At 39.3% G+C, this 19,408-nt stretch overlaps 1 protein-coding gene across 2 annotated transcripts in view; it reads right to left on the bottom strand.

The window, feature by feature from the left end:
* The window catches only part of LOC119417446 (teashirt homolog 2), a 121,618-nt gene that overhangs the window by 56,895 nt on the left and 45,315 nt on the right, over nt 1-19,408 (bottom strand). The window contains exons 1-2 of one of the 2 annotated variants that reach the window (XM_037684654.1): nt 12,487-12,525; nt 12,125-12,281 (exon numbers count right to left, since the gene is read on the bottom strand). The exons of the other annotated variant lie outside the window; for it this stretch is intronic. Coding sequence (XP_037540582.1) covers nt 12,125-12,281; nt 12,487-12,489 — 160 coding nt within the window. The 5' untranslated portion in view covers nt 12,490-12,525. Of the gene's footprint in view, nt 1-12,124; nt 12,282-12,486; nt 12,526-19,408 lie in introns of those variants that run through there. 2 annotated transcript variants of the gene reach the window in all.

The raw sequence follows: 19,408 nt of genomic DNA, 5'->3' as shown, positions 1-19,408 counted from the left end.
GGGGGGGGCATCTTGGATTTTGACCTGACAACCCTAATCTGGACAGTACCGTTTCTGACACCTAAATACAGCCGCACACCAAAACAGAAGTTGGTACGTCTTTTATTTTTCAAGTTCTCATGCTCACAACATACACTGACAGATGAACGGACAAAGGGTATTTACACTTCCCCCTTTACGCTTTGCGGCATGTAACAAAAAAATCAAATCAGTGCAATACTTACTTGGAAAAGAAAGAAATACCAGAGATACTTTATTAATTTTCTAATATACTCAACGCAGTTTTCCCACCAGTAATAACAGAGTTTATTCTCCTCTTCTTTCCAGAGCAGTCACTGACCAGCCACAGCCACACCGTGTTCTGCTCAGGTCACTCTGTGTTAAAGTCAGGGCCTTCGGCAAAAGCAATGATCTGTGTGTGACCTCTGTTACATTTTAGGGATGAGTGGGCCCCAGGCGACAGTTACCAGGGATACACAGCAGAGCACAGAGACGACATGTCAGTCACTGACACCATGAGTGAGACGGAGAGCTGGAAGGACAGGCAGGTATTCAGACCGAATCTGAGCTAAATATAACAAGGGCTCCTTTGACAGGACAAATGACTATACATAGATGCAAATGAATTGATTTAACAAGATCCATACATGTCTGTTTATTAAATGGGTTTAAAATTGGGAACAGAGTGCTTTCAGGAGTGTCAGGTGCCAATAAGAAGACTGAAAATCTGGAAGTAATCAGAAAAGTTTCAGGCTCTTTGAGAGAGACAGAAAGAAGGCAAACAGCAGGAGATGACTACCCCGAACAAAATGTCTTTAAGGTTCCCAACAAACTCTATCTTCAGCTGAATAGCACTGCTGACTGCAACAACACTGACCTCCCACTGACACGGAGAAAATGACCACTTTCTACAACTTTGGAAATGGCCTGGGGGGTAGCATGAGATACTGCCACTGAAAATACAACAGACAATTGCTGACTCAATGTTTGTCAGGATATGGGAGGGAGGAAAATGTGTCCTTGACACCTTAAGCAGTTTTGGATTGAACACGACTTATTTTGACGGTTAGTTCTATATCACTGACATTTGGGAGACTGACACAGAGGGAGGCACCCGCACACAGTTCAACACAAACATCTTCTCTTTAAAGAACGCTGCGGCGTATTGGAATCATGCATCAGGAACGATGCAAACAAAAGACGTTTTTACACCAGAGGCTTGGCTGCGATGATAACCAGGACCAGCCAGGTTTCTTTGTGATGCGTACACCTGTATTATCATTACCAGACTAATGAAAAACAGCAGTAACACAATACCATTATTTTCTCCACTCCCTGCGGTACAATGCAGGTCTTTTAGATCCTTAATCTGATCTGTCTGCACACATACACACACTTGGTCTCGCACACTAAGAGCCATAAAACATGACTGTAACATATTGTACATTTATAGTTTGCTTTTAGAGGCCTCCCTGTCACTCAGTTAATCTTAAGAATGCTGTTTGGGTCTACAAGCTACAGCTGAAACTCAAGAGGAGAAACATGGTCCCATTGTGACAGACAGCATGACTTATGGCTGGCCTGGCTAGCAACCTCTTGAGTGTCTGGGCTGAGATATATGACGAACAGGCAAACGTGGGAGGACACGGAGTCCCTGAAATTCTTGTAACGGCAGGGAGGGTGATGAATCTGCATTTGCTCTTAACCGTACCGCAAATGTGAACATACTGTAGTTATCACCAGTGAGGTCATGGGGTATCATCATGTGTTTGGTGGAAATGTGTAACCTTGAAAAGATGTGGAAAAAAATGCACTCATGGTTGGGTCTTAGTGAAGCTAAAACCCCATATGCCATACTTTACTAACAGCCTGACCACTGCCGCCGCTCAATCATTTGCAGGCTTAGATTCGTGAGATCTGGGTGACGATGACTTCACCCCACGCCCACACAAACCATGTGTGTGACGTGTCAGTGCAGTCCCCACTGGCAGCCTCTGGCATCATGTTTGCTCTCAGTCGAGACACAGCTGGACCATAATTAGACATGCTGCTTCCTGTACAAAGACCTCCCTGTGTAATATTAATCATGTGAGGATAAAGTTGTAAATCCATCCCCTGCGGAAATTCCCACTTCTTTTATGTGTTCTCAAAATGGAAGAAAAGGTTTCTCTCCATTATTGGCTCACAGTGTCTGTTTAATCAGATGTCAACAACTGCAAGAAGCCACCCAGGCCTTGAAATCTGCAACTGATAAGACTTTTAAAGTAACATTTCTCCAGAGTTGAAGAAAAAACAAAAAGACAAATCATATGATTGTGATACGCTGGAATCCACCCCAGAGACCTGATCTTTGCTGTTTGAATTGTGATGGTGGAGAAAAAAAAAAAGCATTATGAGCAGATTTGATTGGGTATTTAGTGAAATTAGTTCATCTTCATGGAATATCATAGCATATAAAATGCTGCAGAATAATATTTTTGGTTTCCCAGCATTCATTTTCTCCTCTAAATTAGACCATTCGTCATGCGCTCATTACAAAGACAGTCAATTTTGCACCAATTCCAATTGCTTCTAATTTCAAACCGAAATAATGCAAGATGCCAATTTTTTTTCCTCTGCCTGACATCCATTGACTTTATGATTGTATGAAAATGCACGACTGGGGCTGAATAAACACAAAGAAAAGTTGTCATAATTCTCACTCTGAGACTAAGTTTATCTGTAGGTGCTGCTCTCTTTACACAATTAAAACCAAATAACCAAAAGCTTTTTAAAACTCAGTGATGCAGTTACAAGTAGAGGTTGAAAACTTGTTTATTTCATGCACTAATGTTGGATCGGTTCAGCATGAGATATACGTAGGTAGAAGGACAGCAAGAAATCACTTTAAGTAGCAGCTGAAGGCGCACAGTCCGAGCCAAAGGCTGCACTACGCCGACATGTTGTGGGCTTCTCCTTAATCAAGCTGTAAGTACAACAGAATTATTCTACATTCATCACGGACACCTAAGCTGTCACTGCTGTTTAATGAGCATCAATTAAGCTGTTTCAACAGACCAGCTCAGCACAAACTGCAGACACAAACAGGCAGGCCCGGCCCAGAGGAGAAGCTTCTTAACGCCAAGCTGAGCAAAGTCTCCCACAGAACCAGACACTAAACTAAACTTTTAAAAAAAACTAAATCCAAGACGTCTTTAACAAGTTTATGATCATTTTCTGTTTGAACACAACCTAAAATGTGTTAAAACCATTTTCAAGCACGAGTTTAATCAAATTATATTTTTAAGGTCTTCATATGCAAACAAAGGCTTTAAACACTTATTAAATAGTAATTAATAGTAATTAAGTATTAAATAGTTATTCTTAAGAATGTAAAACATATTTTGGCACATGCTTGACCAGTTTAAACCTTCCTGGGTGTGTCACTGTACCATCTTCTTACATTTCAGCCCCAATAAAGCATCTTTTATTGGCAACTCAAACATAAAAGTGCATATTTTGGCTTTAGCTAAACCGCACCTTAGAGTCAGGGGGCTGAAAAATAATGTGTTTAATATAGTGCATGATTCACCGGACCCCCCTGCTGGGAAGAAAAACTCATTTTTGTCACTTAACGTTCAGTTTGACAATAAAGCTTGTTTACTGCTTACAGAAAATGATCAGACGAGGTCGTCAGTATTTGAAACTAACTAATTAGAAAGTGTTGGCTTCCACCCCTAAACCAGTGTTTCTGTAGTCTGCTAAATCAGAGCCAAGAAAGCTTTACCAGTACTTCCAGCACACAGCAAGTATGCAGGTGGTTGGTTTCCAAATCAATTGGTCTTATTCATGGAGTTGTATCTCTTGTAAATGTTGTGTATTTACAGCAATGAATGGAGATACTTTTAAAAAGAAGAAGAAAAAAACATGCTGATAAAGCCTGATCATTTATATTCACATTCATTCATTCAACCTTTATTTCTACAGGTTAATCCCATTGAGCCTCAAGGACTCATTTACAAGAGAGACCTGATTTAAACAAAGAATGATGACAACAATAGACAATTATAAAAGACGTGCACAGATTTTGTTTGTTTTAATTTTTTTAATTTATATATATTTTTTTTTTATGTATGGACCCCTTTTATGGGGTTGAAGGGGTGGGGGTTGTAATCAGGGTCATTAAGGCTGCAGTTTTCCAGGTCAGTTTTGTGTTTGTGGCTCTTGGAATTTGACTCCTTTATTTTCTTCTCTGATTATGTTTGTCCTCCTGTTTCCTACAAACATTTTCCACCAGTATTCAACCTGGACATAAAACTCACACAAACTTTGGATTTCTATCCTTACAGGGACATTATATTACCCTTCATTCATTTATATGGCCTACTCCTGACCTTTGACCTAAACCTCACCCATAAAACCAAAAATGATGCTTCACTATACTAAAACTTTGGTTTTGGCTTTGGTTCCCATAAAGACAGATGGTTTTTATAGTAGGAGATTATACCAGAAAAGGTCCTAAAAAGATAACACACACACACACACACACACACACAACAATGTTGTGCCAGGCACCATCATACTGTGTACCCAGGTCTCAAAAATTTCAGATTGTCAGTAAATTTAGCAAGAAAGTTAACATCAAACAAGGCTAAAACAAATATAGAATAAAATTTTAACATAGTTATAAAAAGTAAGCCTGTATATATTATTATTATTATTATTATTATTATTATTACAATTATTATTATAATTATATTATTATTATTATTATTGTTGTTGTTGTTGTTGTTGTTGACAAATGTTGTCAATGACCTCTGATGTAGGACAGTATATTTTACTATGTGTAAAAGTAAAAATATTCCAGCAGGTAAATTTAGGCCAGCTGGGAGCAGAAAATCAGATAACATCAACATTGAGGTTTTTCCCACATGGAATTTTTTTGTCTCTAAAGTGACACTAAAATTCTGTATTACTAATATTAATATTTGTGTTGTTCTAAGGTTTGTAGATGACATTTAAGATGGCCGATAACTAGGCCTGTTGAGATAAACAATAAACCAATCACATGATAAATTAAAATGAGGTCAATAATTTTCATTTATCAGCTTTATCGTTCCTTCGTCTGTCTTTCTACTGAAGACACTGGATGACAAAAGGCTCAACCCCAGTGCTCTTCACTGACCCCTCCCTTTCTCTTTTCCTTAGTGTAAGGTGGGAGTGAACTTTCGCATCAGGTAGCTGCCAAGGTACATCGTCTTGTACCTCTGCAGCATTAGAGCCCCATGAGGAGTTAGCATATACGGTAGCATGTAGCAATAGCATGTAGACCTGTAGAATAACCTGTAGAATCTAATCAAGGCTGTTGTTTTTTGTCTTTTAGTGTGCACTGGCAATAATATAATAATAATAATAATCTTACATACAAACACACAAATTATTAAAGAGAATAGTAACTCAAAACTATAAATAAAAACTCAAAATGTTGGTATTTCTTGCTCTGGATCTGCCAGACTAGAGTAGCTACAGATCTGCTTATGACTGTTGAGGCATCTGCTCTTATTTAAATGCAGTGTGCTTTTGGTAGTTTGCACTTTTTGTTTATAAAACTGGCAGTTTTGCTCGTCTTCTCTCTATAAAACTAATGCTTATTATTTTTTGAAGGGCAATTTAGTTTATAAACTTCATAATCCGTACTGTTTTGGTTGATTGTGGTTTTGATTTCCATTTTGTTTTATTGTTGTATTTAGACTGTGCATTGTTTATTAACAGAGACTGAGAGTCCATTTTATTTTTGTTTTTGGTTGTGTAGTTTATTTTCCAGTTCCAGTGTTAAAAGTTTTCTTTTGAAATAAAAGTGTATTGATCTTTGAGAGAATGTATTTGCATTATTTTCATTATCATTACATTAGTTTAAAACGGTCTCCAAACAATATTATTGTTTATCACAATAATTTCTGAGGCAATTAATCGTCCAGCAAAATGTGTTATCGTGACAGGCCTACAACCCCAATGTGCTCGTTAGATGCCAATAAGACTTATATTCTGTTCCTTTAAGGACTTTAGGTGCATTTTAATCATTACAGCCATCCCATGACCATGTACAGGTTGTTTCCTTTCCTTGGATTCTGAGCTTTGTGCTGGTCCATCAGACGGTCCTGTCATGGACCTGGGCCTTTCAGAACCAGAGTGGGGGCGTTTTGTTGGTAGTACTTTGTGCATTTAGCTGTTACCCCATTCTACTCATTGGACCTTTAAATCTGTTCACATGCAAGTAATTAAAGAACAATTTCAATGCAATTTTCATTTATTAATTTTCCCACATTTTAAAACATTATCGTTGTAAAAAATAAAACAAAAATGAATAAAATAAAAAAGAGAGCAGAATCATAAGAGTAATAATTATACACAAATATAAGGTGCTACTTGTACTTTAAGTAGCTTCTTTCTTTTAGACAGTTTTTAATCAAAAACAGTGGTGTTAAGAAGTGTTCCTGCCTGCGTTTCACTGCCTCGTACAGAGTGAAAGCCTCCGTTTGACCCCCAGAAGAGAGACGGACGAGCAGGGGCCACCGAGGTGAACGGAGCCGGTGGAACATTGACTTGATTCATCAAATTAGGTTTTGTGTAATTGTGCTGCATGACGACTCATAAAACAGGAAGGCTATAAAGCTGTCAGGAAGCCATCAGCCTGGTGCTAAATGAAGTTACACAAGGTGCAAGGTTCACAACTTCATACAGTGCTGGAGTAAAGTGTCCAGCAGCTCCTGCTCTGCTCTTAACCTCATCATCTGCTGTAACCATGGCGATCAGAAAATGAAGACTGGTTGCGAGCTCATATCAAGGGGTTGTTTTTAATGCCGTAAGTGGAAAATAAAGCCTTTCCTGGTACACATAAACAGTCCAAAATGTATTCATTTAAACAATTCAGGGCATTTCTGAGCATTTAAAAGCGTTAAGGCTCAATCTGATGTTATTTAAGATGTGCGTAAACAAAGACCTAATAAATAATTTTTCCAAATCTCTGGAACACCTGACTGCATATTTAGAGGCCTGACCTCCTGGAGACTCACGGAGCGTGCAGTGTGAAGGCAGTTTACCTTTGTAATTGTTACAGATCACGCCATTAGCACAATGTTGTCATAGCTCCTGCTCCTGCAGTCTGCAGCAGCTGAGGGTTAATTTGCATAATAAATCTTAATTGAAGCTCATTAAGGATTTGATAAGAACCAAATCAGGTACACTGCGGATAACTTAAGATTAATGTTTTCGCTGTCTTTGGGCTTGTCACGTATTAAAAGAGAAAATGCCACATTCGTTCATTAGTAGAAGTTTAACATGGTTGTGAGATGTATTAAATGTAACTTTTGTAAAAACGGATAAGGCCGTCTGTGTACAGCAGTGTGCTTTGTGCCATTTTGCTTTTGAATGGAAATAGAGCACAAACCCCAGATGTTCTTTAATGAAATCAGAGACGACTGATTTTTAAAGATGCAAAGAACCTCTTTAAAAAAAAATCAACAACAAAAAACATAATACCTCTTTGAAAAGCATCTCCGGTTAGGCTAACCCGATCCGGCTGTGATTGTTTCTGAGGACCCCCCAAACCATATGGCCCTCTGACTGACTACACATGTAGGTCAACTACTACAAGATGGATGTCTTCACTTAAATCTTCTCAACTTTGTCTGACTCAGATTATGTGTTGACTTAACTGCTGAGGACATAAATTACCGACACATAAACTATAGTGGGAATGTATATCACCGCAGTAATGCGAAGCACATGAGTTGCAGTGTTTTACCACAAAGCAGATCATACCATACCTGCTCTGTGAAATCAATAGCAGGCCCACGGTGCTACTGTACTTCTGCAGGCTTGCTTTGCACTCTATCCTTTAAATCCACACAAACGAACAATCTAAGCTATAAAGCCTCCTCCCCATTTCTCTCTGTAAATCGTTATATCTGTGGGGACCTGGACAAAATACCATCATTTCTTTTGTACTTGGCAGAAATAATGAGTTTTAGCTTCTCTGCGATAAACTCTTCCAATATTCCCGTTATTGTCAGACTTAATGAGTAAAGAGAAGAAAAAAAATCATAACAAGAAATTGTCGCTTTTCTGCAGCGATGATCACACAGAAACATTATCCACATGAATCACCCCAACGGCATATCAAATTGTGTCATTTGCCTGGAAACTAGTGCAGGTCTCAGAGGGGAGGAAGGTGAACGAGCGGTTGCGTAGCGAGGTGCAAGGCGGTGCAGGCGCTTGCCTTGAGACCCATCATAACAGCCTGTTTTTCTGTTTTTGTTTTTCCACACAGGAGAGCTGAGGAGCGGCATCACTGCGCCGGAGGGCACAGGAGTCCCGGTTCTTATCGCCGAGACGGAGCACCACCCCGTCTGCAAACAAAAAACCCCTCACTAACCACTCGCTATCTAATCCTGCCACCTACGGTAACCAGGGCACATGATAAACTGCACCATGTTCCCTCTTACATCACCTAGCTTGGTGCTAGGTTGTTTTTTATTTCATGAAAAATAAAAAGAAGCAGATGATGAGGAGAAACTTCCTGAAGTCTCTATGGGGAGTGCTCGAAAGTTGGAAAACTGCAAGGATGGCAACAAAGTCTGAGCTTGTGTTTCTCATAAGATAGCAAAAAAATTTCAAGGCTGGATTTGATCAAAACAAAAATATTCGCCTTGTTGACACGATTTCAGAGAGAAACAGCACGGAGAAGTGCACACGCTTAATGACTGCTAATGATAACATTCGTCAGGAACTTTGCTCAAAACTAACTCGGGTTCTCGGGACTTTCAGGAGAGGCTGAACGCTCAGAGATGATGCTAAGGAGCTTTTTACATCCAAACTCCTGACGGGATCAGAAACCTGCTCATTCTAAACTGTTTGAACATGAGGAAGGTTTGTCTCTTTGTCTTCACGTGCGCTCTCTTTAACTGGAGCATCGTATTTAAACCTAATCAAAGGCTGCTTCCTGGGATTAATAAACTTAGACTTTAAAAAGTTGGGCTCAAATGAGAGGTTGAACTGATCTGAATTTTTCTTTGGCCTAGCTTAAAAAATCAGAGCATGTGTATTTTTTATTTAATATATTACAATAATTATGACTTGATTTACATAAACCTATATTTAACAACCCTTTGTTCAACTCGTACACTTAAAAATAATATATCAAAGAGCATTTTCAGGTAAAAAGCTGGATTGTGGACTGCAGCGAGCTGCTCGGGAATCAAGATAAAGAGTTTTCAAAAGTTGCAAACATCGGATGATTGAAATTAGTCTTCAGACTGTTCGCTTTAATTAAAATAAACCCCGCGTGAGTGTAAAATGTTCAATAGGATCATTGTTGCGGAGAAATGAAACCAAGTTGGACTTAAAAATGGAAAATCCTGGATCTAAAAATTTAAATTTAACAAAAGCATTTTGTGAATAAATTCAACAGAATCCCAAAGATTTTTTTTTTTTTTTTTTTTACATTTCAGTTCATAAAGTAAAAAAATAATGTTTTAAAGGATTCCGATATGAGGCAGTAAATACTGAAAAACCAGGGCTGGTGTGTTTTCTAAAACAATAAAACTCCGAGCCTTCGTGTATTTTCTGTCCCTTCCCTCCCAGTTGCTCAGACTAAAAAACGGACTTCCCTTTTTTCTACATAAACTGGACAAACAACATCTGCCCGATCGGAGGATGTTTTCTGAACAAACCACTTAGGAGGGATTTCTGCGAGCCAATTCCCACAAGCTGCTGTCAGTCAGTGGCTGGCACTGCAACACTTAATGCCTTTGTCTGTTCTCCAATTTATCTTGTTAACAGCAAATTGGGCTAACGGCTTGAAGCACAGAGCTATTGTAAAAAAAATAAAAAATACAGGGGGAGTACTCCCACGGCCACAGAATAACATATGGCTCCCTTCACTCAAAAATGCATCCCGAGCACTTATAGGGCTTCATGTTTACACCATATATAAACCTGATACACAGATCCCATCGTGGAGCTGGACTCTGTGGCCTGTTAGCCTCTGGCTTTGTGATTCCTGCGCAGTAATAAAGCAAAGGTTTTAGTGCATCCCATTCTGAACCGGTGAGTAATTGGCATTTTAAATTACCACACAGGCCATGTTTGCAAAGGAGGTAAATCAGAGACAACAGGGCTTTTTTTTCTCCTCGTGCATGTGGGCTTTCACGTTAACAAATATGCCTGTTAATAATGCAACTCCTGAGTGGATACAACACACACACACACAATGGATGCAGAATCCTGAGAATAAATGCTCAAGCGGGGAATGGCTTTCTTTTGCAAAACACAATTTCCACCCAAAGGGATAGTGCATCTTTAAGAGTGCCACAGGAAAAAAAAAACATAATAATGAAACATATTCCTTTGCATCTCCCATGCTCTTATTCCAATCCTCCTCTCTCCTTGTTCCCCCTCCACACATCATTAAACATATTATTATAACATGACTGTCAGCCTGCGCCTCTCTTCGCTCCATTCTTGCTCTGCCAGGTAATCAATTTGTCGTCACTCTCTGTAACCCCAGTAAAGTCATCAAGTGAAATGAGTTACAGCTGCAAAGAGCCTTCAAGAATACAGGAGAGGAGGAAAAAAAGGAAAAACGGAGGAGAAAAATGACAACACAGCCCAGGAATATTCCACCGCTTGATAGCACATCCCAGGTCTTGAAGATGAAATATTAATGCACAATTTGTTTATCTGCGGGCCCACATCTCTCCAGTGCCGAGCTGTTAATTTTCTATCGGCGCAGACAACGGATCAGTCAGTCATGAACTCTTCACAGCCATTACCGGGAGACGTTTTGATTAAGTATTCCTAATGTAGTGGATAGGAAAGAATGAAAACACTCTGCCTGCCAACTTTTGATTGACCATTAAGCCACTGATGAATGTGCCTGTCAAAGAGGAGACAATTACCTCAACAATGAAGAAACTCTTCTGGAAGGCTTATTTCTCTGTAGGGCTGACACATTTACCAGAGCCCAGGCGAGGCAGCTGGGAGCGTGTAAAGGGATCACTTAGGCATCTTCTCCAAAGTTCTCTGAATTAAAACTGGGGGACATTGTTTCTAAGAAAAGGGGGCTTTTGAAAGCTCAAATGTGGGAAAGAAATATTTATTGTGAGACTGTACAGCAGTGTGTGTGTGTGCGTGTGTGCGTGTGTGTGTGTGCAGATAAGAGTCTCTGTATGTTAAGCGGTACACAGAGGAGCTATTATTGGCTGAGAACAATCGCCATCTGGTTTCTACATCCATAATAAAGAGTGATAAGTTCTCAACGCACCACAACCAAGTGGTTACATCTGCAAACACCAGCACGACTTCGATCCGTCCACTGAACTTCAACGTTTGCATGAAGTGAACAAAACATGGCTGCAGAAAAACCCTTTCTGACTGGGCTTGTTTTACTGGGAGGAACGCTATGAAAGCGACGGGCTGCTGAGCTTGAGGCGTTCAGATCAAACATCCTGAAGATGAAGAGCCTCCTGGACGAACAGATGAGCGCTCGGGCCTCCACAAGAGAAGACAAGTAAAGCATGCGTTTTGTGGAGGTGGTTCATAGTGTCCACCTTTTCTCTGCCAACAGCACGGGTGGAGCGCACGTGTGTGACCCATTCTCCATTTGGCCATAAGATTATGAAGAGTTCACCCAGAGTTCACCTGCTACATTCAGCAGCACTTCCAATCACACATGGAGTAAATAAACCCAGAGAGTGACTTTTTATTATGAGAAAAGAAACTTCCTGCTGTGGACACACGACAAGCAGCTCCAGCACCATCATCATCCATGCAGCTGTTTGCATTATTATTATTATTATTATTATTATTATTATTATTAATATATTATTATTAATATATTATTATTATTATTATTAGTCTTATTGATTCACCTGTAAGTGCAGCTACTTTACTTTATAAAGAACTAATCTCTTCACAACTTCCCACAGATAAACTACTCAGTCCACATGAATCCAGCTTGTCGTTATATAAAGGCGTGTGTGCGTGTGCGCGCGCGCGTGATCAGCTCAGACCCAGGCAGGATGAAAGTTTGTCCCACATGTCCAACAGGAGTGGACACTGAGGACTCGGACAGGTTGGTTCTTACCCGCAGCCCGTCTGGGCGCCTGCTGCTTCCTCCGTGGCATGTTGCTGTTGCTGTTGTTGTTGTTGTTGTTGTTGTTGTTGTTTGTCTCTCTTGTTGTTGGCTTGTTTGGCTTGTGGAGTCGCAGTTCGCCAGAGCCCAGGAGGAGTGTGAATGCGGTCTACGGTAGTCCAAGCAGACACACACACAGAAACAGAGTCTTTCTTTCTTCGCTCACTTTACAGAAAAAGAAGAAAAAATCCACGAAGAAGAAGAAGAAGAAGAAGAAGAAGAACGAGGAGCAGTCAGATGTTGCCGCGGCTCCTTCCTTCACCTCCTCCTCCTCTTCTTCCTCCTCCTCCCTGGAGCGAGTTGTCTCTTCTCACCATCCGCCTCTGTCCCTCAGAGACACATGTGTTGACGGACGTGTGTCAGTCCCGAGGACAGTCTGCGCGTGTGGGGGGAGGTTGGTGGCGGGAGCGCGCGTGAGGAGCCGCTTCGGGGATGTGCGCGGTGTGTTACGCACAGCCGGTGTGAGGCGGTGAGGGAGGGAGATGGCAGCAGACATGGATCCAGAACAAAGTGAAGAAGAACTCCTCCCTCCTGGCCCGAGCCGCTGATGGCAGCGAGACATTTGTTCTGCACATCTCCGGAGTTTAAAGGCGCAGCGAGACATTTGTTCTGCACATCTCCGGAGTTTGTTAAAGGCGCAGAGGACACGCTCCCTGCGTGGACTGTGGAGCTTTTCGAGCACGAGTGACTGAAGGAGCCGCTCAGCCGCATTTTAACACGTGAACTGAAAGAAATCAAATAAATCCTGTTTCCAAAAGCATCGAGTTCTCCCCTCTTCAGTTTGTCAGGAGGACACATCTGATACAACAACGCTCTCAGGATGGAAACTGAAACTTGTTTCAGGCTGTGGACACGACTGCAACATGACTGTAACTTTTGTTTGTTGTTGTAATCTTTAGATTAATATCTGTTATACTGTGATGATTATAGGAACTGAAGGTCTTATGGATGTGGAAGTTTGTACATTAAGGTACTCATTGAAAAACAGGGAACTGTTTGTGTCCTGAACTGTAAGAAATGATGCAGTTAGAAAAAGTTTACTCCAGTAGTTTTCCAGTGATATTCATATGCAGGTACGCACTCAGTGTAAACAAACCAGTGGATGGGTGTTTGTCCAACAAAGTTCAGTCAGGTCCTCTGGACGGTTTCTTTTTGTTGAAACGGTCCGTCCTTCATCCAAAAGGCTTCGTCAGTCAAGTCTTATGGACTTAACTTTGTTGGTTTCTTCTGGATTGCTGAGCATGAATCAAGATTGGGTCATGTGACTGACCAACATTAGCCTGTGTGGGTAAATAAACATGGCAGAATTGGACAAATGTAGACCCGCAGAGAAAGTTGTTTTTTTTGTTTTTTTGTTTGTTTGTTGTTGTTTTTTTTTTTTTTTTGGGGGGGGGGATAAGACGTTTTTTAATAAAACAAAACAACCCTCAACTAAAGATGAAGAAAAAGACAAGTATTAAAATCAAGGATCAACAGGATGGGGCGGTGGGTCGCAGTAAAGACAGAGTTCACCTTTAAACACACACTGTTTTTGATTTACTGTTTTATCATTTTTACTGCTATGAAAATTGTTTGAACATTTGTCTATAATCCTAATCTTAATTTATCTATGGTTCTGATAGATATAGTCACTAGCACTTGTTGGGCTTTTCTGTCTCATACACTGTTGTGTGGACGTCCCTGGTGTTGACCTACAAAGTATTTTCACTTTTATTTATACAGGTTAATTCCATTGAGCCACGGGGACTCATTTACAAGAGAGACCTGCTTTTAACAAAGAGTGATGACAACAGTAGACAATCATAAAGGATGTGTACAAATTAAGAATAACAAGTGAAAATAAAGTGGTATTAAAGAAAATGTAACAAAAAAACAACTACATTATAAAGCGGTGTAGAAAACTAAAAACAAGAACATGTCTGCATTGGTTCTTGCCAGGAACTTCACAGATGTTTGAAGCCACTTAGAGAAGTCAAGGTCGAGAGCTTCAGGTCTTTTTACAAGATATTCCAGGAAACAGGAGCGGAGTAGGAGAAGGTCCTTTTTGTCTAGTTCAGTCCTCACTGAGGGAACACTGCAGGTAATAAAGTCCTGAGAGCGCACGCTGTAGTTGCACTCACGTAAAGATATGTAGGAGGAGATGTATGAAGGCAGCAGACCAAGAAGTGATTGAAAGATGAAAATGTACCAGTGAGAGAGTCTGCGTGAAGTTAATGATGTCCAGTTAACCAGTGAATACTGGGTGCAGTGGTGGGTACGGTAGTTACAGCCAGTTATGAATCTTAGTGCACCGTGATATACAACATCCAACATCTGCAGGGTTCTTGTAGAAGAGTTCATGTAAATAATGTCACTGTAGTCAATGGAGGGAAGGAAGATCACAGTTACAAGATGTTTCCTAGCATTAGACAGGATCTATTACTGAACAGAAACCCAGTTTAACTTTTAGTTTCCTTAACAAGTTTTCCACGTGAAGCTTAAAAGAGAGATGTGAATTGACCAATATACCCAAATATTTGAATTGACAAACTCAACAGGGACACCGTTTGAGGATAAAATTGAATTCAGACCCTTCATCTGTTTCTGTAGGTTAAACGTGTGAAAACTGGCAGCTGTTCACAAACTTTCTCTTTTTAAAGGTTTCTTGTACAGATATAATAACCATCAACGAGAAACATTTGTACAGATTTTGTTTCTCGAATGTTTTTTTCCCCGACCTGTTTTCATGACCTGCTGACACAGACAATGAATAACTTTAATCTTTTATTACAATCAGTCTTTCTTTTTTCTCTTTAAAAAAAAAAAAAAAGATTGCAGGTATGAGCTACAGAAACCAAGAGAGGACATGTTTGGAAATTAATCTTCCTGGTGTTATCAGTTTACACTGTGGCATTTTCGACCATACGCAAACTTTATTTATATCTTTATTTCAAACTCCAGTAGATTAAATCTATTAAATCTAAGGTAGAGACAGAATGAGCCCAGGTGGCAACCATGTGGTCGTAAATACTCAGTGAAACTGCAACAGAAAATTTGCCTTTCATGTCATTTTTATTTTTTATTTTATTTTGCATTGCCAACTCGCCACAGCCCAGTAAGAAACCTCTCTACCAGTATTTTGTTGATTATTGATCAGTCAGGACGATCAGTCATCTCCACACTCTTTATTTAATGAGTAGCTGTTATGAGTATTATGATATTTAAATTATTTCCTGAGAAAATTAACTTTTCATTGACAAAACAAACACATGAACTCATTGTAAGAGTATTATCATAATTACTGTAAGTGAGATTAATTTATACAGTTAGTGTGTCCTGTCTTGGCCTTTGTAAAAAAAAATCTTAATTTTTGTGAAGTGAAAATTATATATTATTATTTATTTGTGCTGCTGTTCAGCATAATATTTTTATGCTACTAGTGCTTAGTGTATATTTAGTTGATGTTTCTCTTAGTTCATATCTTAGATGTTATTACTGTTTTTCTTATACATTTTATTGTTGGATGTAACTGGGACCCCGTGTACATAATTTCTTTCCACCACATGTACTACATTGGGTGCGAATGGCAAATAAAGAACCTTGAATTCTTGAATTATTTCAACGTCACGACTAAAGTAAAGTGATAATTTTTCATCAGAAATCAGACAGTCATGATGGCGCTGAATGAATCTGAAAGTGTCACAACAAAAAGCATCCATCAAAGATTTTTACCGTTATAGATCTGCTCCAATTGTCTTGAGAACGTTAATGAATGATGTAACACAAGAACCACACGTTCCTTCACCAGAACAATCAAGATTAGTTGGTTCATCTAAAACTAGTTCTTTTAGGTATTTTCAGAAAATAAATGTGTCCTTTTCTTTATCACATATCTTATCTTAAAAAATATTACAAGATAAAGGACCGGTGTTCACAATAAAATTTATTGAAAGAAAAAAAAATGTTATTTTCCTCGATTCACTCATTCAAACAAAAACACATATCCATGCCACTGGCGAGTATGTAGACAATACATAATAATATATATTTTCCCAGAACATATGTAACTTTTTGAATAATACCATTTACAGGTTCCTTTCAGTTATTACCCATTTCTGCATGCGATAAACGTTTCATGGTGTCAGATGCAAAGAAAAAATATCTAAACGCCTTAATTTTTGTTTTGGCTTCTATTTCTGAAAAGCTCTTTATCTTCTGTCATAAGTTGTTTATTTTTTTAAAGCTTCACATTAGAAAGTGTCTTTAAAATTATTTTTGTTTTTATTTTTGACAAAAACTCATGCCTTGTCCACACAGATGCAGTTTTTTCCAAAGCGATGTTTTTGTTTGTTGTTTATAACAATTATTCTTATAACACAGATGCATTTGTAGAAATGTCTTCATCCAGGCGTGAACACCCAAAGTGATTCAAAACACTGTAAATGGACTGTACTTATATAGCGCCTTTCTATCTTATCGAGATACTCAAAGTGCTTTACACAACAATCTGTGTCCTCATTTACCCATTCATACAGCACTCTACTAGATCTCTACAAAGCTAATTGAACAAATCATTCTAAAGAGACTAATCAGTGCATTATCACATTCTTACACTGATGGGACACACGTCACATGTAGCAACCATGCCAGGCCTGCATGTGGCGCTGTAACGCTGCCACAAAAATACACCACAAACAGGAAACAAGGCATAGAGAATGTGCACAAAGTCTACACACTGACTGAAATGAGTTGTAAAGGTAAACTCAACATGAAAATCAGGAAGACCTTGAGTCATATGTAAAATTAGAGGTAGGGCCATCATCATTTTTAAAAGTTTGTGTTTCAGCTGTCTAAATGAGAACACGTGGGGAATGTTTGAAGATATTTTTCACACTGAAACTTGCTTTTGTTAATATACAGTATGGCTTCAGGGCTCAGAGAAACGCCTTGAATAAATTATTTTGTTAAGAAGACAAGTCTCCCATGTGGACAGAAGGGTGAAACAGTAGCCACGTTTAGATGGACGTAAGTAATCAGATTAAACGGCCATTTGGAATAAAATGTGTCATGTAAACGCACCATTCGGATTATTCGGAGTTGATTCAGCTCGATCCGAATTAATTTGTAATCTGAATGAGAGGGGTGGTTTATGCCAATTCATAATCTGAACGGTGTGCATGTAAACACTTAATCTGTTCATTTTATTCTGATCGTGGAAAATTGACCTGACTGTGCATGTGCGACCTGTCAACTTCACATATTTCCAACTGGTTAGATGGTAATAATATTAGCATGTCAGGGAAGCAAAACTGGTCGGTGAGCGACACAACATTTCTACTGGAAACTTTGACAGAGCTCAAAATGACCTGTATTACCTGTAGCTCAGTCAGGGAGTGCAGTAACATGTTGTTGTTGTTAAAACCTGTTGCGGGTCCATTTTGGACGCTCAGGTTTGATTACGTGCATAACAGAAGTAGAACTTCTTCTGTGTTTTTTTAAGGAGATTTTACCACTCTGTGCATGTCAGTAGTTCTGTTCAGAATAAAAGCCCGCTGCATGTAAACACTCGTCGTGAATGATTTGTGCCCATGTAAACGATACATTTGGATTATTTATTACAAGCTCCCTGCAGTTGTTGGATGCTGTCTATCACGGTGCATTAAGATTCATAACTGGCTGTAACTACCGTCCCCACCACTGCACCCTGTATTCACTGGTTAACTGGACATCATTAAATTCATACAAACTCTATTATTGGTACATTTTCATCTTTCAATCACTTCTTGGTCTGCTGCCTTCATACATCTCCTCCTACATGTCTCTGCGTGAGTGCAGCTACAGCGTGCGCTCTCAGGACATTATTACCTGCAGTGCCCCCTCAGTGTGGACTGAACTAGACAAAAGGGCCTTCTCCTACTCCGCTCCTGTTTCCTGGAATAACTTGCAAAAAGATCTGAATCTCTTGATCTTGACCTCTCTAAGTGGCTTTAAATATCTGCTAAGTTCCTGGGAAGAACCAATGCAGACATATTCCTGTTTTTAGTTTTCTACACAGCCTTATAATCTAGCTGTTTTTTGTTTTTTTTTCTTTTTCTTTTCACCACTTTTCCTTTTGACTGTCTTTTTGGTTGCTATTTTGTACTGATTTGTTAAAAAAATATAATAATACATTTTGTATGCCTCTTTTATGACTGTCTATTGTTGTCAGTCACTCATTGTTGTCGTCAATCTGTTAAGAAATCAGGTCTCTCTTGTAAATGAGTTCCCGAGGCTCAGTGGGATTAACCTGTATAAATAAAGGTTGAATGAATTTTATCCAAATACATTTCAGTCTGGTCAAAGAATTTTGCACATGTAAACATAGCTATTGAAAATTGTTTGTGCGTTCATATTGTGTGTGTGTGTAGGTGGCCTCTTGTTTTTATTATGCAGCTTTATTGTAAAACTAGCTTTTTTTGAACGAATGAATCTGTGGACACAACAACAGTGGCTGTTTTCTCGAAAACCAAAGCTTTTTGAATCCAGATCTGAGAGTGGAGGTTTTTGGAAATATCCGGCAACGGTATGAAACTGTGCATGTGCATAACGGACAGTTGCATTCAATAATTTTGTTGCTCAAAATTGAGTAGATGAACAACAGTAAAAACGTCGAATAGCAGAGTGCACCTTAGTTAACATGAAGGAGCACACCAGCCTGATCCTCGGTCCAAACCAACGTTTCACCATTTTGAATGTAATGTTTTTATGCTGAAGATTGACGTGTCTGTGTGCAAATGCTAAAATCACAGTGCCAACTAGTGGCCTGGCATAGACACTACAAGGAATTTATTGAGCACAGCTTTACCATCTAAACGTGTAACTTTTCTACAATCAACAGAGAAAAAAAAGTTGTTCACATGTAAACAGCCTCAGTTTAAGTGTGGACTGAAGGAGTAAATGCAGTAGTAAATCTCTATTTTAAAATTATTTGGGGTAGCAATGATGGGGTTAAAACTAACTTGATTATCTTGAGATAATTGAAGAGTAAATCATGATCTTAAGAAAATCACATCAAAAAGAAGAAGAGCAGCTTCTCAGTATCACAGCTTTTTTAATGGTCACACCAGAGCAGAGGGAGCGGATGTAGATGAAGCAGCTGGAGTACAGCACATGGCTACTTTCAATCGATGATCTACTGTTTAGGTCAGGGCTATTCAACTGGTGGCTTGTGGGCCACTTCCGGCCCATGGGTGACTTCAATCTGGCGCACTTCAATAA

The sequence above is a fragment of the Nematolebias whitei genome, chromosome 11, assembly GCF_014905685.2.
Source record: "Nematolebias whitei isolate Nwh7 chromosome 11, NemWhi1, whole genome shotgun sequence".
NCBI classification, from domain to species: domain Eukaryota; kingdom Metazoa; phylum Chordata; class Actinopteri; order Cyprinodontiformes; family Rivulidae; genus Nematolebias; species Nematolebias whitei.
Note: the sequence above shows the minus strand (reverse complement) of the source record. Positions and strands in the feature narration are given on the sequence as shown.